Genomic DNA, 24,139 nt, shown 5'->3' on the forward strand with positions numbered 1-24,139 from the left:
TTTGCTGAGTTTTAATTCATGATTATTTAGTAGGCTACTGTAGTCCAGAGTCCAGAGTCCATAAAACATCTGGATTTATCTTTGTATGTATATAGGCTGCAATTCTCACTTATCAGACTGAACATGAATCACTTTCGTCTGTCTATGGAGACGCCCTTATGTGTTTGCTGAATATTTTTTTCTCCTGGATGCCCAGCAGGAGGCCTTATCTGAACACAAGCAGCCATGTTGGGCTTTGAGAACAAATGTTCTAATCTGCGCATGGTCTGCATGTTTGAAGACACTCAACCGCAGAATGCAGAAATGAAGAAAAAGCCAATTTTCACTGTTTAAAATTTCTTTAATGGTTCAGTTGGTATAGGATTTGGAAGCATTAAGTCAAGACATGGTCAGCAGCCATACGAAACAAAATCAACTAATCAATGTCGACTGAGAGGAAAATAACATACAAAGAAAAAAACTAAAAAAAAAAGAAAGAAAGAAAATTATTTTTTTTTTCTTAAAAAAAAGGACAATTAGGCAATGTCAGGTCATCACAGTAAAAAGATACATCAACCCTAGTCAAACTCAACAGCATGCTGACAATCAAAACTGGTAGCAGTTCAGTGATGATCACACACACACACGCGCACGCACACACACACTCACACATGTGCTTTCACACTGACATTCATTCATAACTTGAATGAAGGCTGCAGAACAACCCTGATAGGTAAAATGTACAGTAAGACACCTTTTAGAAAAAAACAAAAACAAACAAACAATGCATAGACAAATAAAGTATGCTTTAAACTAAAAGTAAACATAAAAAGACAAATTTCTTTGTCATAGGCGGACAGGGTGATAGGTCTGTTGGCCGTTTACATTGCGATGATTGTTGAGGACATTCGAAATAGAAATTATTGCCAACAAGACATAATAGATAACACCCATACAAAAATGATTTTTTTTTTTTTCTGAAACATTTTTAAAAGAGCAAGTAGCTTCCACGAATGTCAAGAATGTACAAACAATGGTCATTGAGGCAAGGGTTCAAAGATCCTCGGCTCCACTTGAATGAACATTATAAACCACGAGGCGGACATGCTTGGCTTTTAAACGTTACAATTATTTTAAGTTATACAAGTTAACAAACTGTATTTAAAACACATTAAATACTGAGCATGTCACTAGAAAAACATGTTGGTTGGTTAACAAAGATTTGCGCTATTCCAGTTGAGTCAATAAACACAGAGATTTTTTTTTTTTAAATCACCAAAAGAATAAAAAGATGGTAGCAAAGTTTTCGTTCAGCCATTGAACCAAACATAGAATCTCTGCGCTAAGTATCAAAATGTATTTTTTGCAAATATCCAATTGATAATAGTGCAAGAGATACAGTACAGTCAGAAATAGCACACAGTTCTTATGTTTGGCTTCAGGTGTTTTAGTTCCAGGTAGATAGAAATTAGAGTTTGTATGATTTTAGTGTGAACAAAGAGCCACCGCTGAGCTGAAGATACTGAAGAGTGACTCACGTTAGGCTTTAACTATCTACTGGTTCTCCATCTTTAATGATGCTCTGGAGGAACAGGGAGTCAATTCAGTAAACAATAAATTACAACTACAACTTGTCTCTTATCAATTTTCTTAATCAATATGTTAATTTTATCTTACAGATAAAAAACAGAAAAAACAAAAATACAATTGGCACAATCAAATCATTATTGTATTTTCCCAACTATCTGTACAATAATAATAATAAAAAAAAAGGTTTTACATGTCACAATAAACCCAAAACAACAGTGGTGTGTGTTTGGGGAGAATGTGTACATTTGTGTTTCATGTGATTATGTCTGCTAGTGTCTTTAACACTTTCCTCATGAGAAAAGCATCGCTGCACTCTCAACAGCCTATGGTTCAAAATAAAGCAGCAGAGGAAACAAACAGGGCCTCATTTGTAAAACTTATGTACACTATAAAAAATAAAAGCCCTAACCTTAATGCAGAGGATCGAGCATGTCACAAGCCTCATTATCCTTCCCTGTTGGCTCCCGTAATTAAACATGAATGATTGATGGCAGGCGTGTTGCGAGCACTACGATACACATCTGTCAATTCTACTATTTGTGCCGAAGATCAAAATTACACACATCGACTGAAGTGTTTTGTTTTGGAGAATCTCAACATGTCACAGCTGCAGTGAGCTCTGTACCAGATGAAAGCCAAATTATTTAGACGGGAAGAACTAACGCTAATAAGAGCCAGAGGTGCGGGGAAGAGTTCACTGGAGCTCACTTGACTGCACTTCATAAGAGAGTCTGGGCTGTGCAGCTACCAACAGGCGATAAGTAGATGTAAGGTGAAATGCACTGAGAGAGTTATTAATGTACCAGATGTTATGTTAATATTTCACTCAGTTTCCCTGTTAAAAGATTTGTAGGTAGAAAACAAACATTTAATTTTTTAAAACACTATAATGGAGTTGCGTGCTGCTTTAGAGACGTTTAAGTGTTTATTCATGTAGGGTACTTGTTAAGAAGTAAAACTCCTCCTATGATGACATATTTTATGTTATTTCAGCTGTGTGTAACTTTATCGTTTTTCATTATCTGTATATAGAGCGGCTACTTTTGTGTGATCAGGAGGAGTTACATTGGTGACAAATACATTAACAAACCTCACAGATGCTTACAATTACATTACAGTGTGTTATAAACCACTTATTAATTGTTTATAAATTCTAAATCATAAAGTAAAGTGTGAATTTATTGTACTAACTCTCCTTGAGCATGCTCTCCAGAAACACCTGTATCTCTACATCCTAACGTCATTGTGGGAGATGCTGAATGCATCTTACACACTTTTTTTTTACGCGGACAAAAGGTTTAGAAATGAGGCCCCTGGTGTGACAGAATACAAAAGCTTTTATAACACGACAGCTAAATCAAAAACAATTTCAGCCCCATTAGGGTAAGCAGAAATAATTAAAATCTCTTCCCTAACACGATCAGTCATCACACTTGCTGCTTGACCAAAACTATATTTCTCTTTGCTTCAATCAGCTGCTGATTGGTCAATTCCTCCAGTGACCACAGCAGATAAAACACGTAACACTGCCTAAAGTCTCAACACAGACAAGATAATACAAAACAAAACCGGCCCTCACCCACCAAAAGACAAAAAACAAACCAAAAAAAAAAAAAAAAAAAAACTACATTTGATATTCATCCACATGATCTGTGAGTGTTTTCACTGACGGCCTTGTTGCCAAGGCTACAACCCACAGTGACCCACTTGAGTGCATCTCAGGTAATGGTGTGCCAGCCTGTGTGAGGAGGAGTCGGGATGGAAGAAGGCTGGGGGAGAGCGAGGTGGCCTCCTCCCCCATGTCTCTTCCCCAACTCTTCTGTCCCATCCTGGTGCCCCCCCCCTCTCTCCTGAGCTCATCAGTGTCGTGTTTGTGGCGTTTGGGATGTTGTGGATCACGTGCAGGGCGACACGGGGGTTGGGGGGTGGGATTGGGGGCGGGTTGGGATGCAGTGGGGCAGGATGGAGGGGGGTCGGGGAGCCCAGGGTCACTGTCGCCGGTCCTCCGTCTCTGACCGTGAGAACGCCATCACCACGTCCTCAGCACCTGCGAAGCAACGGCAGATTGTCAGATGAACTCCCCGAATCAAATACAATTAACAATCTGTGTTAAAAATTCCACCGATGTTTGTACCACAGTAAATAAGACAGAAAGTGTTATATCTGCGTGTTTATTAAAGACGTTGGCAGTTGGAGATCCAGAGAGATGTGGCGCAAATGTCAAGCAGAGAAAAATGATCTTTACTTTTCTGACTAATCTGAAATGTGTCATCTGTTTACTTCACGGTGACACTGGGTGTGAGCTGCTGTGGGCAGTTTTGTGTTACACACTGTAGGAGGAAACACACAAAGACACTATATCCACTGAGATAGCAGTATATTCACGTGTGCATAGTCCCCACCTGTCCTAACATGTACAAATAAATCAACTGTGATCAAACTTTTCTGCTCACACATTTTTTTTTTAAGTATATTTTTTGGGCTTTCTTCTCCATTAATGACAGGAGAGTTGAGAGAGAGACAGGAAATGGGAGGCAAGAGGGAGGGAATGACACGCAGGATAGGGCCGCTCCGCGCAGGATTCGACCCGGGGTCGCCTGCAGTGAGGACTATAGCCTCAACACATGGGGCGGGTGCTCTACCAAATTGTGTGTAGTTCAAGAAAAGGATTTTTCATGCTGATCCAAGACATGTATGAAATCCTAACACTCGTTTTTCTGCCACCAGGCATCGCAGACCTGTTGCTGAAAGTCACTGGATCCTGGCTGGTCTTCATCGGGTTTTCAACCATCATCTACGTGTGATTTTTATCGCCCCAAAACTAATTTTAGCACAAAGTGTGACACGTCTGAAGTTTTCTGCAAGTCCTTGGATCCTGTCAACATCCTGTAAATCCTGTCAGCTGTGACTATAAAGCTGAGGGGGGGGATATATGCAGCCATGAAAATCCTTTTGGTGCATGCAGGTGATTTCATATTCTGCCAGGTTCACCCGCTGCAGAGCCACCGCCTGCCACATCGGGCGACACTACGCCACAATGAGCGGGATCCACTCCGTCGTGACAACACTTAGATCACGGGCTTCAGCTCCACTCAATCTCTTGCGCTGCTGAGGCTTAAGACTGTCTGTGAATAAACAACAGCTAGATTTCAGATTTGTGCACTGACCTCACTACATCGAGGAAAAGAATCAACAGGCACAAAGGAAACGGACTGAAATGATTTACAGCGCCCGGCCTGATTTCTTTCCATTTCTTTTATACCTCTTTCCCTTTTACCAAGTTAACCACGACCATGATAATTACAGCCTTGTCTCAGATGAGTCAACTAAATGATCCTGTCATCTACACAATAGGACTTAGTCAGCTGGCCTTTGTTTAATAAGCAATCATTCATTAGTCTGTTGCCAAGTTGTTTGGGCCTGCCCACACCTGCTGAGACAGTTTTCTCTCATAAATGAAAATATTTAAAATACACATTTCTATTAGAGAAATGGTGAATCAAAATCACACAATGTTCTCTTAGTGTTCTTTCATATAGGACTAATGTTTTTGGCAAGGACTTGTTTAATTAGAAGATTTCAGTCTGAAGAGGGGGCGTGGGGGTGCAGACACTTCTGGCAGATGGAGTAAGAACGTATTAAAACCCCTCTTGCACCGTCATGCTCTGCAGCTGGTGATATACATTTGCTGCTTGGTAATGGAAGCAAATTGACTGTGAAATATATAGAGCACAAAGTATATACAGCAACATTTCTAACCTCCTCAATATCTTGATTAAAAAAGCGTCTCTTAAGACGCTGCCGACGCTGAGCTCGATCGCGTAGTGAGATGAAACCCTCTGATGAAGCTACAATCACATAAGTATTACCAACACCGATTCCCACACCTTTGCAGACGGCCGAGAAGAATTCCTGTCGGCACCTCATGTCTGTCTGCTATAAAAAGACTTTTCTTCAGTGCAGCCCCAAGTGCTTGTTAGATTTAATTATTGTGGAGATATGAAAGTAGGCCAGGGACTGTGAGCTTCCACATGTATTTGGCACAAGGGGCGGACCCTCCTCATCAGACAGCACAGACCCTCGAAACAGAATTTTAGTCTGTGTCTCTCTAGTGTGAAGATAATTAGCATGTTTCTATGCTGCATTCAGGTCATCTTGAGTTTGGTAAAAAAAAAAAAAAAAAAATCAAGGCTTTTTGGGGGAAGGGGCCTTTAAAGATGAACTTTCAAGTTCCCCTCTCCCATGGCAGCTCACAGGCCAACCAAACGAGCTTATGGCAAAGATAAAAGCCAGTAGGCAACTGGAGAGGAAACTACAGACAGTGATAAAAGACAATATTGGTCGAGACATACTGACTTAGACTTAGACTTAAATTAATGACATAAATCTCATCTGCGAGATGGCAGCATGTTGGGATAATGATGCTCGAACAAGGGACAATTATATAATACCACACAATAGGAAACTTGACCTGATTTAAGCTGCTGCTGAAGTGCTGAATCGTACTGTCGTTCAAGAAGAAGACGCTTCGACACAAACCACTTCATAAAAACACAACCATTTGTCTGAATTAATGTCAGTCTGAATGATTTTGTGCTTTGCCCTTGTGGTGTAACAGGCATTTCAGAGGACGGACGTGCCAGACACTGCGCAACTTGAGCCGAATGACCAGAAGAAACTCTCAAAATACACACACACACATACAGACAGAGCCGGGTGAATGGTTGGGCTATATCTGTTTTACTTGAGTGTTTTGCCTGAGAGTCATATTTGGACCTCGCCCTGCCCCACACACACACACACACACGAGCTGTATAGCCAACGTGATGGAATCGTCAGATCCCTCAAAGCTGTTGCCTAGCGACAGATAAAAATCAGACTGCATCAGTGGATGGCAGCCTGCTCCCGCTGCCTATGAGCAAACAGCTTTGGGTTTGTTTCAATGCAGCTCAGCGTCTGGCCGCTCCCTGGCCCCTCCCTCCCTCTCGCCACTGTGCACTGATCCCCCTCCTCACCCTGCACGGTGGGGCTAAACAGAGCAGCTCCGGACGGTGGATTACATAAATAACAGCAACAACAGCTATGTCATCCGATTTGTCCACCATAAATACTTTGCACGAGAGAAAAAGCCCCCTCATTAATAACAGAAATAGTATTTCCTGAAAAAGAACAGAAGAGAAACAGGATATGTGTTTCACCAAAGAGTAAAAGTCAAATAGCTTTTGGTGTCTCAAATAATTACTGCACACGTGTTGTTAAAAGAAATTAAGGAGAAATAAAACAATCTCAGACAATACTATGCTGTGTACAACTATTTGAGAGGCTGAGTGACAGTCGGTCATGGTAAATGAAAAATTTCATTCGTCATGCGTAAAGCAACAAGAAAACAAACAAAAAAATTCCCGTGTCTCAAATTGGTGAAAATTGTGAAAATTTGCTGCTTTAAATATTTGAGAATCATTGGGGTTTGTCTTGTTGATACCTTGGGACCAATTGTGGGTCAATTTTTGTGCTTTTCTGGGGTTTTACAAAAAATAATTAAATGGGGGAAAAAAACATTACTGACTAAATTCTAAGAGACTATTAATCAATATGTGTTTGAAAAAAGGTAACGTAGAAAAACATAAAACCCACACAAGGTTCCAGTGAAAGCTCTCAGAACAATAAAGCTGTAAGATGAACCCGGGGGAAGCTCGTTTGAAGTTAGAGGCTCCTTCATTCACTGACTGACTCAACACACACGCAGACCAACGATGACTCCAGTGGTGGAGTGATGAAGCTCTGAGTTACCAGTCGGAGCAGCAGCAGCATTTGAGGTCACAATCTGTGCAGGGTCAGCTGAGAGGATAAAGACACAGAGCACCCTTCCCCACCCATAACACACACACACACACACACACACACACACACACACACCGACAGCAGGAGCGGGTTAAGAGGCATGATACACAACAGGGGTGTGTGTGGTCCAGCTCAATATGTTGACACCAACAAACACAGCGGGTCTACTTTAACACAGCCAGTAACATTAATGACTGATCGGCCATTTCAAGGCAACATGACTGTACACTATTTTTCCCATGGATTTGTCCTTGTTTTCATTTTCTTCTACTACTTCTTCTTTTCCATCTCTCTCTGTTTATTCTGGGTTCACATAATATAAAATGAAGTTCAGACCTCTGCAACTTCTTCTACTGCTTGATAATTTGTTTTGACGACATTTGAGGACATCCAGATTCATTTAAAGTAAAAAAAAAAAAAAAGTCCGTCTGCCACATTGTGTAACAAAATAACAAATTCAATTTTAATTTCAGATTCCACAGAGAAGATTTTCAACAACATTTTCAAGCAACAGCAAATACTTTACTGAGTCAGTCTAGACGGGTCATACTCAGACAGTAAACTAGGTAATAATACAGCTAATTGTGGATCAGACATAAGTTTGGTTAAACTTTTCTGCAGCCATCGGAGCAATGACCATCGAAGAGATTCAGCAAATCTGAGCTGGCCCCAACTGTCCTGAAACTATCCTATACTGTAACACTCACAACCTGTACAAGCTCACACATATTAGTGACACGTTTGAAGGAGAGATGTGTTTAAAAAAAAAAAAAGGCATCTAGCCTTTGTCTTTCAGCGAGTTGAGTCAGGTAGACGTGGCGGTTCATAAATCTGAGTGTCTGGCTCTGATTCATGCTGCAGTGAAGAGCAGGATAAAGAAGGAATCAATACCACTCTGCCCCGGCTGAGTCGCCAAACAAAGGCGGGTCCTTGTTCTGTGTCACAGTGCTTTCTGTTGAAAGGGAGGTTTAAGGCTTTTGTGTGATACCGGGACTGTATCACAGGCAAGGAACAAGATTGTGTATTGATTGCTGAGGGCTGTGGTAATATCTGAAATGAGCGAGGCCATATTTTTGTAAGCGGGGATGGGAGTGATGGGGAGAGATTGGAATATCACACTCTGTGTAATTAGCACTCCAGCTTGCCTCCCGGCCCCCCGATGACACCTGCTCCAATCTACCGAGGCAGCATGTCGCAACAACACCAAAACCCACAGGGAAGCTTCGCTTTCCTGGGACAACTGGGGTTGCTATGGCAACCCTTCCTCGTCTCTCCTCCTTTGTTGAGGCCCACAGACGTCCTTCTGGGAGGAGTAAACTTTCTCCATCAAATCAGACAGCATAACAAGACCTGAGACGGCTGGCTTTAGGTGCGGCTCTGACAAACGGTATTGTTTTCAGTGACAGGGGGAAGATCTGCGAATCGAAGAGTTAAAGGAAGAAGAATAACAGCCTGCTTGTTAAGACAGAGCTAATATATTCCCCATAGTATGCTGTAACTACTGTGCACAGAAAACTCAATGCACCACAGAGTGAGTGACACAGTTATTATTCAGTATTACCCCAAAAAGCAATTTACACTGAGAAAGCCATCCAGAAAACCCAGGCCTCGCTTAATGTGTTCACACTTCATTTCCAATCATAATAACAGCGTTTAAACATAGCATGTTTAGTCCTGCTCGCCCACAATCCTCTGCTCCTCTGTGCCGCCAAAATTCAGCTACATCAAGGTATTCAGAAAGCTGATTGGGGGAAAAAATAGGAAAGAAAGAGAACAATATTCACAGCTCCAGCGCCTTTGGCAGAGAACTCCATTTCGGTCTGATTAAAATTGCAAAACAAAATTTTGTATTTGCATGTATGGTAATCAGCCAATTAAAATTATCTGAAATGCTAATTCATTGACCCATAGACTTAAAAGAAATATGAGTGGCAGCCCCCGAGTTGGTTTCCACTCATTCCTTCCAACAGAGAAACATCTGACAACTGAGGAGAGTTGGAGGAGGAGAGATTCAGGGTGTGAGCTCAGTCTGATCATGTGATGAAGGACGACACCGTTTCGGGAGAGATTAGACCGCACCGCCGAACAAAATTGTTTTCTTATCAGAATATGTTAAGCTGACAACAGAAATGATGTTATCCATTTGTAACATTCGTTTCTTGCACCTACGCTCTCCCATTTAACATTTCCCGATTACCGCCTGGCCTTGACCGAGAGGGATCAATATCTGAGCGTGTCTCCACTGCGCCCTCAATGCCCTCTAAGTAACCACCATTCGATCGATGACGCCACGTCTGACACACGACACCGGCGCTCCATGCCGAGAGACCCCTCGAGGACGCTGGCATCACGGCGTCCTGCATCAGCATGTTCAGAATATGTTCAGGGTGGCACCGCTGGGGGTGGATACTGTGGCTGAACCGGTTTAGATTCTCACTCATGGGAGATAAATCTCTCTGGTTGGGAATTGTGGTTGGGAATTATGTGACCTCTAATCGGAGCTCCAGCGTTATTACCCTAAGCTCCTTTTTTCTTTCTTCCAAATATAACAATATCGAAAAACAACACATGGTGTCTAGGGGCTGACAAAAATATTTTAGAGGCATCCAATCTTTTTAGACAACCACGGTGTGCTTTTTATTACAGCTATTACCGGTGCAGCAGAGGTGGGGGACAAAAAATGCATTTGTCAAATGGTTGCAAAGAGTAAGGTTGTTAAATTGACCATTTTATCTCAGCAGTGTCTCCTGTAGGTATTGAGCAAATCAGTATGAGGTCTAACCGTATAGCTGCTGAGAGCTGGTTTATCAATGACACAAACAAACCTCTTGGCCTGTAAGACTGCTGGCCGTCCACAGAGGGTGTCCACGTGTGGCTAAAGGGACAGACTATGCTACTACTGCATTGAGCAGGTCTGTTGTTATTATAATGGAGTGAGAAAAGGGTGCAGCACAGAGAGTACAACCTGATCTATCCACACACCCATCTGGCACAAACATGGAAAATTTGTCCAGTACAATTAACACATTGAAACTCATTTTGATTCAGCGAACGGCTCCTCCCGAATATTAATGAATAGATTTCCCACAGTCATCCATATTTCATTTGTTTTTGTTGCTTTTATAACAGAAATCAAACCAACATTATCATGTGATGTGTCACATTGGTAATTTGCCGTTTTGAAGTCTCTAAAAATTACACTTTAAGAGGTGCAATGACGGTGCACGTTGCCAGGCAATAAAACGTTTCCTTTCATCTATTTTTTTTTTTTTTTACCATATTACCAAGTCTAAATGAGATCAAATAGTGGGCTTCCCTCTCCATGTAACTGAACCTCTTCACACCACCTCAAAGGAAGCTGAATGTGCTGATACTTACAAACTGCTGTCCTTCAGCGTTGTGCTAAATACTTTAAAGTGATTAACTCTGTGCTACTCCACAATGCCTAATCACACTACTTTAGACAAAATACAGACCACAAATAATTTATAGCCACACCGAGGAGGTGGCAGCCGGCCAGATGATACTAAATGTGTCTGTTTCTGTGATGTATAATGTATACTTGGAGCACCGTTCTCCAGTCATATTCCTTGCATAATTAATGAGGCTCTTTGTGGCAGTATTGACGCAGCAAAGATGTGGAGTTCTGTATCCACTAAAGGGCATGAAGAAACAGAGCGAGGCCACGCAGCACAGACTGACAACTAGTCTGCAGTTGTTCAGAAAACATCCTTTGTAAATGAATGATTTAAGAAAATCTGCACTGATCTCACATCTGATCGCTGTACTCTTTGAGATGTGACACCATCCGTCCTTTCTGATGCAACGCTTTATATTCTGCTGCTCTCTGAAGAAACAACATTTTAATAATGAAATCTGTCTCTGATGCAACAACCCACATTAAAAAAAATGTGATGCTGCAGAATGGGCCTGAATTAAACAAAATATGACGATGTACTAGTTTAACACCCTGCAGGCTAAAAAAGAAGAGCAGAGGAGGACAAAAAGACAAAGTCACTGCGCCGCACTGTTTCTTGCCTCCTTAATACCTTATATAATCAGAAACCTAATCCTTCTCCATTGCAGAAAATCACATATTTATCTTTCCCCCCCCCCTAAACATCATCACTGTTTTTTTACTTAGCAAAAGGACAGAGACAGGGAGAGCTTAAATTCCCTTGAGAGAAAAATATCATATCAAACAAAGCAAAACCTGAGCCCTCGGCAGGTTTACCACAGCAGGGCTCCTATCTGACTGTCGGGTTTGGGCTGCGCCTGGAAAGCAGCTGCTATTCTATTTACAAAAAAAAAGAAGAAAAATAATTACAATTTGCTGCTGCTCCATCATGCTACTGCAGTGCCTCCACACAAGTACTATTTTCTTTAAATCTAGCACCCTCTTGTGGTTTACACTTGTGAAAACGATTCAGAAGCTGAAGAAAGCTCAACAGCGCTCTCCAGTGCCCTGAACAAGTACGACCAGCATGTACAAGGGACTGGGAGGGCGCAGCATCAAGCAAGCCAAAGTCTCACAAAACCACACAAACAGGTTAGTGATCTGCTTTCACAAACTAACACCACAATATTTGAACGTGGTTCTCTCTCCAGGCCACTTGTGAGAAGCAGTAGTGAAACTAGCCGTGCACTCACTATGAGGATGAGTCACTTGGTTCCAGTCAGCCACACTGTTTACCGTGTGAGTAATCTCACAGAGCTGGTGGGCCGCCGGGTCTGCTCGGGAGCTCGGGGAGGGAATCTGTTAGGCCGGCTGCGGTACGGATACAAGAGGAGCGGTGTGTGCGGGGGGATTTTCCCTTGTTTTCGGTCTCGATACAGTAGCGCTTCTGCAGCATGTGAGCATGGCCTTTATGGGCTAATGTTGTTTTAAATTTGTTTGGTGTAAACTGCGAGTCATGAACGCCCTCAGCTCTTACACTGGTTAAAACCAAAATACAAAAATTAAAGCACAACTATTGATCGGCTTTGGCAATGTGACTTCATCACATTTGACACTGAAACAAAAACAACATTATCCGCTGCACAACTGTGTTTTGAATGATTGTGTATGTGCGTGTCCCAGCCTTACCCTGGTCTATGTTGTGCTGTGGTAGCTGGCTCATCTGACTGTGGACCACACCTGCGTAATTTCGGAGAAAAGCCTCTTCACTCGGCGTAAGCTGGAGAAGAGAGGGAACAAAGTGAAATTCCAAGTTATGATATGAGCTCATCTGGAGGAAGTCGAGCACACTTTTCTTATGACAACACCTCAAATAACAGTTCTCCAAGAAATGGGGATGTGACAATCTTAATATGAATTCATTTGAGGAAATAGTGGATTTCTGTGTCTGCTCTCATTTTGTGTTTTGATACGCATCCTTTTCTAAACCAGTTTAAGGGCACATTAATATTTTATGTTTATGCCTGAAAGTGAAAGAGAAAATAGAAAATGTTCTATGTGTCATATGCCGTGTTAAAAACCCCAAACCTAAATCTGACATTACAGGCCTTGCAATATTGTATTCTTGTTTATAATGTACACACACTGGTTTGACTTGCAAACAGACATTGTATACTGTTGTTCAGTGTGGCTTGTTACATATATTTATATCTATTTTCCATCTGCTGTACACAATGGTCGAATGTTGTCCTATTTTTGTCCAGCTTTGCTGCTGCGGTGGTTTTCAGCTGCATACCGATTCTAATCACAAACTTGGTCTTTTACTCACTGAAAAACATTTTATCTTGTTGTGTGACAAGTGTTTTAATTCTGCTGTCAAAAGCCTCATGAAGGACTTGTTTGTTGCTGATTAGAAACTCAACAAAAACAAATTTACAGTGACAAACACTTGGGGTTATGAGTTAACAGTTGATAATGACGGCAGCTTTCAGCCATGCAATAGGAATTTTTAATCATGGAAGTAATCTTAATTATGACTCGATGTTTCCTAAAATTTATTATACAACATTTGTGCAACATAATCAAACCTAATGCACAGCCTCAAGCTTAGGTCCGCAGAGACCGAGCATTTAGAGAATCAAAGTAAAACGTGTGATCCGTGAACGATGGCCCCATTTCAGAGTTTTCATTTTAGCCAGAAACTGGGGATTTTGCTGCCTGAATCAAGTTTAGCCATAGTTATAAATTATTCACAGATTGAAGCTCTTGTCTGGTTAGTGTGCTGTTATACCATTGGTAGAGTGTGAGGAGGATGTCTCGCTTCTCAGTGTCTCCATTAGACAGATGTTTGATGGATGCAAAGCTTGCATGTATAATAACATTTGCCTTTAAATCTGCTCGATATCTTACGAAAACCTTTGAAGGAGGACAGGTTTGTAGATTGTTTCTACTTGCTTCTGCAGTGTCATAACCACAGCCACAACTGTCAGTTTTTTTGTTCTCCAGAGGCTGCAAATTGCTCGTCTCTGCTGACGTCGTACTCCAGTCTGTCAAAAGTGGCATCTCGACAAGAATTCACCACCTGAGCTCTTGTCACGACTGGAGCTGAACAGAAATACATCTGTGGAGTTGCTGTGAGCTCTTCCTGATGTAGACATATTGAATCTGATGGAGATATTTGCTGAGGGAAGATAGATTTGACAAGTGTGTATCTCTGCTGCAGTGATATAAAGATCATCAGGGGACTTGGTCTGACGGCTGTAAATCGCCTAAAACAAGTTGGATTGTTTGTTTTTTTTTGCAAAGCTTCAGTCTGCCCTCTGTCATCACCACTTCAACAGCAGAAATATGCCACTCTATTACATGGATAGAGACATGGAGCTTCATGTATGGTGAATCTGTTCATGACATTTCCTTGTCAGTTTGCATCTGAGACCCACACTACAGGTTATGACAGGTTGATTAAGTTTATTCCTCTGCTTCTAGATGCAGCAATTTTACAAGTGTCACATTATGGCGTAGTAATTGTGGTTGTTGGTGTTTGTGGTCAATTTGGCAAAGCTTATTAGGGTAGATTTCAGAAGATGTGACTTTGCTCATTAAACAAACCACTGTGTGCAGGATTTGGACAATGGGTGTCTGCTGAACTATAAAATGCCACATTGTGATAGTTTGTGTGAAGAAGACAAGACACTTGACTCACATTTGATCCCATTTTCTTTAGCATGAGCAGGACCCGCACTTTCTGTTGGATGTACATGTCTTCAGGAGACTTCCCCGGGGCCTCCTCGCGGTTCATCCCCCCTGCTCCTGTGGCTCTGGACACATAAACAAACAATGATTACACAAGACCTGTGAAAAATCACAGCTACACAAACACTCACACTGTTATTGGAGGTTAAAAAGACACACGGACGCACAATTTGACCGGACATACCATCACAAAATAAAAACTTTTCATTGTGGGCACTGGGCCTCGAAGAGTGGTAGTGAAGACCGGTCAACCAGGTTGCTAGACGGTAATTTAACTTGTATATTCCTATTTATTTTATGTTAGATTCAACCTCTGCGCTAAATAAAGCTCCAACAGAACCTTTCATATCAGTCTTGGCAGCGCTTTTGAGCAGATATGAGGTTTAGGCTCTTATACTCCGCAGCATTAAGCTAACACCCCCGGGAGTATTACTATTACAATAAAAGACCGACCGCATTTCAATTATCAAATGTTTTCTAATCTGACTTCTCAGACAGAGAGCACCAGGCCGGCTGTTTTACCATTAGTGTAAATAATACAGATGGTCTGTATGTGATAACCACTTCATAATCCAAACAGTGATGATATCAGAAGTCAGTGGCCTTGTCTCAGCGCAGTCACAGTGCAGTTTTGGCACTTCACAGCGTGAATGGCTGTCATTAATATTGCATGGCAGTTTTCACACAGATCTTGCCACTGCCTGCTCCTTCCATCTCTTATTCTCCGTCTAACTAATGACCTATTTTCACTGTCAGTCTGCAGAGATGCGAAATATAGGCAAAGGGGGAGAAAAAGGGGGAGGGAAAAGGAGGCGATAAAAGGAGCTGCCAAAGCTAATGCGGATGACAGAAAAGGGATAGGTTCCGCTGTGATAGCGCACACACATCAAGGTTGGCTGCTGTCGCATTAGATCCCCGTTATAAGACACCAACCAGACGAGGCATACAGCACAGCTTGACATATACCGCCCAAATGTTCTAATTGAAAAAAGCAAAAAACATGCAGAAGGAATAATTCACTGAAAACACCAAAATAAAAACTTAAAAAAGGCTAAATCTAGTGGGAGAGAACAGATTTAATAGAGAGAATATCAGTATGCAAGTCAGGATTTGTTCTCCCCTAAGAATCTTTCATAAAAAGCCTACGGGAGCCGTAGTGACTATGATAGTTCTGGCAATTTATTTTGGCCTCTTATCTATACAAAGGGCCACTAATGCATGTTGACAGGCGGTTTGATGTGGGGTTATATTTAATTGAGAAGCTGGCTCGCTGTTCCCCCCTTCCTAAAGCCCAGGGGTGGAGGATGAATGGGGCACCGTTGGCCATTGGCTGCCGTTCGGGTGCCACTGTGAGCGTGTGGATTCATCCAGATCAGAGCAGCTGGAGAGCATGCTTCTGGCTATAGCCCTTATAATTATACCAACCTTTGGTGGCCGTTTACTGTAAGCAACTAACACTTGACTTCGTCTCCTTGGCTGTTTTCAGTGGCACAAAGTGGTGGCAGCACACTGAATAAAGCACAGACGAATGCATTAGTTATTCACTTCAACCTCCCAAGTGTCAGGCATAGTTTAATTGGAGAGCCACTGAAGACTCAAAGCAAGACTGACATGAAAAGATTGAGAGAGCTGGCCGGTGTCCGTTCGGTAGCTCAGTGCACCTTCGGGGGTAGTGGTGGCGGTGCGTGTGTTTGGGGTTGGAGTGATGGAGAGAGGGTGTTGGAGAAAGCGGGTTAAGGGTGGGTGGGTTGGGCGGGGGTGGGTGCGGTGTGGTGTGCGGTGGCAGCAGCTTCAGAAAAAGCAGCAGTGACACGTTTGATCACGTCTCCCAGCTCCTCGCCTCAGAGAGCTGCGACTCCAGGCACAGAGACCTACCAGCGAGAGAACGCACAATATGAAGGGAGACAGAAACTTGGGCACGCAAATCCGCCAGATGCAAGATGCTCTGAGTAATTCGGTCACTGCGTTCGAGTGGGTAAAGACTAGAGGATGAAACGAGAAGTGAGGAACAGGATTCTCCAATCGCTAAAAGGTGTTGTCTTGTCTTGGGTTCTTAAAGTCACAAGTGATTATAGAACAAACATCTATTAATATGCAGAAATATTTTGAGACCTGACAGCTTAAACACTCTTGTGTCTGCTACTGCCCGTTAATCATCTATATAAATAGGCCTACTGCTTTCATGACTGATGCATTTCTGATCCTCTGATGTTTTCCCTTTTGAAGTTTAAAAACTGGCCATATTTAGTACCATCACTGCTCAGGCTGCCGACTGTTCTGAGGGTTGCAATTGATATTTTTTACCAGCCTGAAAGTTTATTTTTTCTCATTCCACTTCCACAGCGATATCTGCTACAAGAACAACAAATGAAGTACACGAAATCCCATAGGGAGAGACTCTGTGGGAAGAAGAAGAAACAAAGTGGAAATGAGGGTGATCAGGGAGGTTTTTTTTCTTTTGTTGTGACATGTTTGCGAAGCCACTTAAAAAAGGAAAAGGGGAAAGCAGTCAGATTGCATCTTTTTGTGGAGTTCACCTAGTCTTCTTCAGGCTGGAGGGGGCAGAAAGACTCATTTGTAAATGACTATTTTGGGCAGCACATTAACCACAGAACTGGAATCATTACAGCTCTAGTACTCACTGAACTGGATGACAACATGTATACAACAGTGATTAACACGGTGTATGTGATTATGTAATGGGTGGTTTCATCCCTGCTCTCCAACTGAACCAACTAGCTTTCCAGCCATGTTTATAATTCCAGCAATGCTCCAGATGGTACTCTGGTCCTTGCCTCCCTGCCACAGACCTAACCTCTAAATAATGTCTTTCAGGGTATCAGTGCTTCGACATTTTGAACACATTGGCCGAGTCCAGCTGAAGATGAATTTAAAACCGCAAATCACATGTTCTCTTTGCCAGTTTCAGCTTGCATAATGCCAATCATCTTCAGCTGCAAGCCAGTAACAGTGTGTACTGTGCACAGTTTTCAATATCAATTATTTAGTGACAAAATTCTGCGTTTTGCAGGACCTTACCTATTCTGATACTAAAATGTCTTGTTTTATCCTGGAAATAGTTCAAAACCTTGTTTAAAATTGCAGCTAGTTAATTTATACTCAAGTTGAGTCTGAGCAAACTTCACAAAGTCTAAAACTAAAAAATATTACATGTTAAATCATGCATTACATTTGACAAGCTGAAGATCTCTGCTTGGTAAAATGACAAATGATTAATTGAATCAAAGTTAATTTTACTACTCAATAAACTGACAAATTGTTTGAAGATGCAATGATTCGTCTATAAAGCAATTGCACAATTAAACGTCTTCAAACTCTGTTCTTATTTAACCGTAAGACACACAACAAACTCTTCCAATAAGGCCAATTTCTGGTAAATACTTTTGCTACTTCAGCAGTTAGTCAAGTGCATCAAGACAACCGGTAAGACAGACTGCTTTCTGTCCAATGAAATTAAGGCAGAAGTGAACAACTTGTCAAGAAGCAACAACAAAGTACAGTATATAATTACAAATAAAAACAAAATCACTTACAAATATTCACAACAATTAGCATGTTGTGTATGCTATGTGCATTATGCACATGGTCTCCCATGTAACACATCTTAAATCATTTCAAGGACAAGAAGCAAGGACCCCCGTTAAGACTCTTTTGTGTGTGTCTGATGTTTGGTTCTGGAGGTGGGCTGGCTCGACACTAATCCCCCAAGGGATGCTCAGCCTCGACACATGCAGCTAATGTTCCCGACGTAATCAAAGGATTTCTTTAATGCTGATCTAGGACTAATCCCCCCCTCTCTCTGCCTGTGTTGTGCTCTCTTGTCAATGTTGTGATGCTGGGCTGAGCTGAGGGCCTCTAGGCAGCCCAGTGAAATCACAGCATCACTGACACGAAACTGAGAAAACGTAAGGGAACCAACACAACACAGCTGAAAGCTTCAAGTTCCCAGTTTCATTATCAATCAATCTTTTTTTTTTTGGTCAATCATGAAAAATGGCAATTTCTACTTCCCTGAGCCTAATATGGTATCTTCTTTCCTTGTGGATGTACAGCTACAGCATAATACCACAAAGAAGATACATACAAGATAGTGGGAGTGGAGCATGTTTGGGATTTTTTTTTCACAGTTTTTGCTTAAAAAATTGAAATATTTAAACACTTGTCTGTCGATTAACTAATCAATTATTCATATTAATAGCTTTGCTTTCTGCAATGTTAGTTCTTCTGTGTAAGTGTAAAAATCTTGAAAATGTGTTAACACTGTGTGAATACGTATGTACTAGGCTAACACATGTGAACTTAAACTATCTAAGTTCATATGTGAAAGTACATAAAAAGGCAAACTGCTGTCATAATTTTTGTTCCAGTGAAAATAATTTCAAGTCAAGGGACAGGTTTCTCTGTGATAACTTCAATACAATATCACCATTATAATGTGCCCTGTTTCAAAAAGAGCCAACATCTATCATAATATTGTGGTTTAGAAAAACTGTTGTGATTATTTTACATATTTTATCAAAGTACTACAAAATGTTATGCGGCTGCAGTGAATCAGATTAGGCTTCATGACACAGTTGCAGGATTGAAACATTTCTGAAACACATGTGCATGTTGCAACGCAGCTTAAAAACAGACAAAACGAGCCTATTCATTGCCTGGCTCAGCAGTCCAGAGCTCTCACGTCCATTTGTCTCTGTGTGTCCGTTAGTGCCTCTGAGAAACAAAAACACGGCTTCTAAACACTGTTTCAACACTGTGACCTGGCCACGCCGTGCAGTCAGGGTCTGCTGCCAGGGATTACAGTATGCAATGTGATAGGCTCTCACATTTGCTGAGGGTCATGAAGAGCAGCAGGCTGCCACGGTACGCCGACCCAGTCAGTCACACATGGCCCGGTCCACTTGTTAAACTTGTTACTGGATCCAAATGGTCACATGATGCAGATGCACAACGTCTGATTGTTTTACAAATCAAATTCCTCAAGTGAGCAGAAAAAGTGACAAATTGGCCCTTTGAGTTGACTGACGAACCGTATTTCAGTGAGGTTTTAGCTTTACACGAGGGCCACCTCAGAGGTCAACAACCTTCATGCAGAGGAAAAACTGAGGAGGAAAAATAACTTGAATTCAGTCATGAGCTGCTCCAGCATCCCAAGCAAATGTGCGAGAAACTTAAGTAGGCTACAACCCTGGTGCGGCTGCCAGCTGAGCTGCCAACAACCTGGCCTGGTTCTGTGGAGCAGCTGTGTTACTGCAGGTACACACACACACACTCTTCTGCTGATGGATAACCATGTCATGAAACCTATTAAGGCAACTAGAGGCAACACTGAAATTAAAATGTATCACATGAATGTCACTTTGCAATAAAGATGCTGATGCTGTCTGACATAACATAAATTATGAAAATTAGCTGAGACCTAATTTGACAGATTTCGCGTTTTTACAACACACCGAGCACTGCAGATCGGCAAAATAAACAGCAGCTGACCAGTTATTTTTAGAGCTTCGATGATAAGCCAATCAAGAGAAAATTTAATGGCAACGATTTTCAATTCATTGTTATAACCATTTTAGAGGGAAAATGTCAAATTCTCTAGTCCCAGCTTCTCAAATGTCAAGATCTAATTCTTTTCTTTGTCTCATATGATAATGTAAGTTTGGGTTTTGAACTTCATGGATTGTCTAAAAACAGCAAATAAAACACACAGCAGGCTCTCCAAACAGAAAATGAATTGCTAAAATTGCTTGACAATTAGATAACTGATTATCAGAGATGTTGATGATTAGTTTCTGCCTACTGCCTTCAAGTCTTATGACAATTTTGACTGCAATTTCAGAACAGAACTTCTGCAGAGATAGAAAAACTCTTTGACCAGCCGTGACCAAACTGACTCCGTCTCTGGGTCGGGGGCCGGGGCCAGCATGGGGTCCCGAAACAGCAGGAGCCAGACGAGCAGCAGACACTGCAGGGCAGAAAGGCTCTGGCTTGGACTTACTGGATGTCTGCAAGCTGCCTTTGTGTGGAGCCATCTCCTCACATGTACAGTGCCCACAACAATGGCTACAGTATTTGGGGACAATAGTGATGAACTGGATTGTGAAAACATGATTGATAAGTAGGTCATGTCTTGTTGGCACCACGTGAGGCATGAACTCAAACAATCCTGCTCAACTGTACAGGCTTAGTTCATAGCTGGGTTTCTGGGTGTGCTTAACTGTTCTTTGACTATTTCTGGTACTGCATTAAATTGATACTAGAGCCTACAGAGGGTTAGGCTGCTGGACATGATGAAATTTCACAAAATGTATACTTAACAACACTGAGAAGCTTAGTTTTTGCCCCTTATTTAAGCCAACAGGCCCGAAGGAAGTATCGAGTGCATGCGCAATACTGCTGCAGTTCAATTAAGAACTTTTTACATTTTACAATTAAATTTACACAAACTGATTTTGGAAATGGTTTCCACAATGTGTAATTTGATACAGAGTTTTTCACAGACCGTGCTATGTAACATAATTAAATCTGGTCTATGATCTCAGAACATCTTCGCCCGCTCCTCTGGGTCTCTCAATGGAATTGAAACAGAAGCTGCTGCCTTAAGCTGGTCCCTTGGGGGTGCGCCTGCAAGATTTCAAAAGCGCCAACGTCAAGGCAAGGCATAAAATTCTGATTTGTGAAGAGCTATATGATCTCTGCGCTTGGAACATACAATGCAATGCAAATGTGCGGAGTACCATCACGTACAACAGACAAAGAGCTGTGCACGGAAAAGATGGCTACGTTTTCAAGTTTGATTTCTTAAATTGGAGGCCCCTGTCATTTTGGACTAAGCGTGTAGGTGACGAACGGATGCTAGCAGCAGCTCTTGTGTCACAGTGTCGTGATGCCACGAGTGGCTACCGCGTGGTCTGGTTAATGCTGACAAGCTGACAAGTGCTTGTGCCAAGCGCAGAGCAAGAGGTTGTATGATGAACCAGCCCTCTCTCTTCCAAACACCGCTCACAGGCAGCTGATGAGGTCCCCTCGGGGCTCGAAGGGGGTGGAGCGGGAGAACACCTGCCCCCGAATGTGAGGAGGGGAGGGTGGCGAGGGCAGCGGTCTTAATCTCTCTCCAAAACCCAGCCAGCTAGGGGAATGTGCAAACTAAGGCAGGCTTGACATACTGTGGGTCCATGACCAACTCCGTTAGTTGCCAGGAGGATTCAGTGTGCTCGCCTGTGGCCAAGCCCCGACACCCACTGGCTGCAGCACTCATCAATGCCCTGCTGCCGGCAGGGTGCCAGCTTCACCACTCAAAGGGCTGTCAGCTATTTGACATGTGGGGGGAAAGCAGACACTGTAAAAGGCAGGGTGGCACAATGCATCTGGGGGTGGCACGATCCAAAAATAGAGATTCAATCAAGGAGTTATGCGAAAAGCAAATGTGAGCATTTAACACTAATTTGAAAGAAAGTAAACAGATGTACACATTTTTTCCCCCGGATGGAGCAGCAGTGTCTTGGCTGACTAATTGATCTTTAATGTGTGTATGTGTCTGTGGGACACAAGTATTTCAGTATTTTTCATGCAAAATTGTTATCAGATACGTGTTGTCTGTTAAATTGCATGCCAGCTGGGCACAGAAAACTGCTTTGAGGTTGATATTTCAGACCTCAGGTGCAGTTTCATCAGGATGGGGGCTACAACTAAAACAAACTAAGAGGTTAACGCTGGCGAGTCTGCCTCACGTTCACCAACATTAGCGGACTAGCTGCCCCATTTGATTAGTTTTCTTCACAGACAAACTGTGAATGAAAACCAGCAGAGGTAATAAAAACACACCTAGAAGCCTGACAAAGCAGGCTGGGAGTATAAAAACAGATATAACACATGGCTGGCTGTGGACGGTTCTTGTTATCATCATGTTGCGGGAGGCAGACTGTTCAAACTGTAGCAGCGCTCTTGCTAGCTAAGCGGCGAGCCTCCAGCACAACCTCGACACGGATCTTAAATTATTTCCGCCATGGAAAAAAACGCCTGGACACTACTCTTTAGGACTAACAAGTCGTCTTCGTTACAACCCGGACAAACGTTTCATTTAGTCCCCCCACCCCCCGCGCTACTCCTTGGTAAAAGCAGTCTGTGCTAAATAGCCGAGCTAGCTGCTCGCTAGCATGCCCGAGACAAAAGCCTGAATGAAGTTCCTATGGGTGCAAACACCATCCAGGTGCCGCCGCTGTGCCAGAAGTGTTGTAAACGCCGGGATTCAAACACACCTATCGTCTTCTAATAAGCCCTGACAATACGCAGCTCGACGAGAAAACGACACATTATGAGCTTACCCCTCCTGGTCCAGCTTTTCTTTCTTCTGTGCTCTGTTTGAATGGTGTGTTGTTGTAGGAGGGCGTCCTGTTCCGGGGTCACATCCCTCCAGTCGGCACAGCTACGGCGGACTGACTCAACGCAGCGAGGGTCCTGCTGCTTCAGCAGTACCGCTGCCCACCGCCAGGGGCGTCACCGGCACATACTAACAGGGGCAGAGGGGGGGCAGCGACCACAGCCGCTCGACAACCACAGGGCAGGTTTATTGTCAGCATTGGTAGATCATGGCAATGTACGGACAAGGTAAGGTCTGACTTGTTTTGTTGATTAAAGTATTTTAATTAGTTTAAGAATATTTAAGATGTCTTCTTCAACCTGTTTTACTGATAACAAAATGACAGGATGTTTCCTCTCAGGGGCCACCCTTGACCCCCAGTGTATGGCTCTTTCATTATTAGGACGCCAGGGAATACGAAGCCAGTCAAAAAAGACTGACATCCCCGTAAAATGTGAATATCTAGTATCCATCTGATGTAATATACAGTAGTAGCATAAACATGTTGACATGTATGGGTTTTAGATTAGTGGTCAGACAAAAGTTAGTTCATTGTTTTTTAACATCCTATAAGAATAAACAATGCATGCCTCTCTACAATACCAGGCTACAAGATGCAGGATGATCAAAGTACAAATTCCTCATACATATGATTTGAAATAAATCAGTAGACCCAAAATAAGAAATAAACCTGGGGCCTTTGAGGCCCATGGAGGTTTGGGACCCCGGGGTGTGCCTGCATTGCCTGCATTGTTACAGTTGTTTATATTCAGAAAAATGTCCCTTAAACACTTTGTGATGATCCACGAGTCTTGAAATGTAATTAATATGTAATCAGTGTATGATAAACATTGCCACCTTCAATTATGGTTCAGTTTACATTGACAGCAGGAGTCCCAACAACAAACACCACACACACACACACACACACACACACACACACACACACACACACACACACACACACACACACACACACACACACACACACCACCATCACCAGGCAGACATAATTACATTCAATTACTAGGGTATGCTGTGGTCAGTTCCAATGCTGTTAATTAAACAGAATGAAGTCCAGTCCAGAGGGTCCACCGGCTGCCACATCTTAATGAGTCCTGTGACATTGTCGTGTTGCGTTTTCTGTACCTCCCTCTACTGATTGATCGCCAGTGTAGTCGTGTCCTTAGACATCATGA

General features: G+C 42.4%; 1 protein-coding gene across 1 annotated transcript; it reads right to left on the bottom strand.

Moving 5' to 3' along the window:
- Positions 1-319: 319 nt before the first annotated feature.
- Positions 320-23,018, bottom strand: ctnnbip1 (catenin, beta interacting protein 1). The gene is made up of 4 exons (XM_085781753.1): positions 22,906-23,018; positions 14,511-14,625; positions 12,497-12,587; positions 320-3,616 (listed from the first exon to the last, which is right to left on the bottom strand). Exons 2-4 carry the CDS (start codon positions 14,604-14,606, stop codon positions 3,558-3,560), a joined length of 246 nt encoding a protein of 81 aa, XP_085637879.1. The 5' UTR covers positions 14,607-14,625; positions 22,906-23,018; the 3' UTR covers positions 320-3,557.
- Positions 23,019-24,139: the final 1,121 nt, after the last annotated feature.

Source organism: Trachurus japonicus, chromosome 7, assembly GCF_045865225.1.
Source record: "Trachurus japonicus isolate A0001 chromosome 7, Traja_1.0".
Taxonomy (NCBI): domain Eukaryota; kingdom Metazoa; phylum Chordata; class Actinopteri; order Carangiformes; family Carangidae; genus Trachurus; species Trachurus japonicus.

What these genes read in the sequence shown, in the direction of transcription:
- ctnnbip1 (XM_085781753.1), bottom strand. Translation starts at nt 14,606, where the DNA reads ATGAACCGCGAGGAGGCCCCGGGGAAGTCTCCTGAAGACATGTACATC. An exon ending in TAAAGAAAATGGGATCAAAT is followed by an intron (nt 12,588 to 14,510) that starts GTGAGTCAAGTG and finishes TCTCTTCTCCAG; the next exon opens with CTTACGCCGAGTGAAGAGGC. An exon ending in ACAGCACAACATAGACCAGG is followed by an intron (nt 3,617 to 12,496) that starts GTAAGGCTGGGA and finishes GTTGCTTCGCAG; the next exon opens with GTGCTGAGGACGTGGTGATG.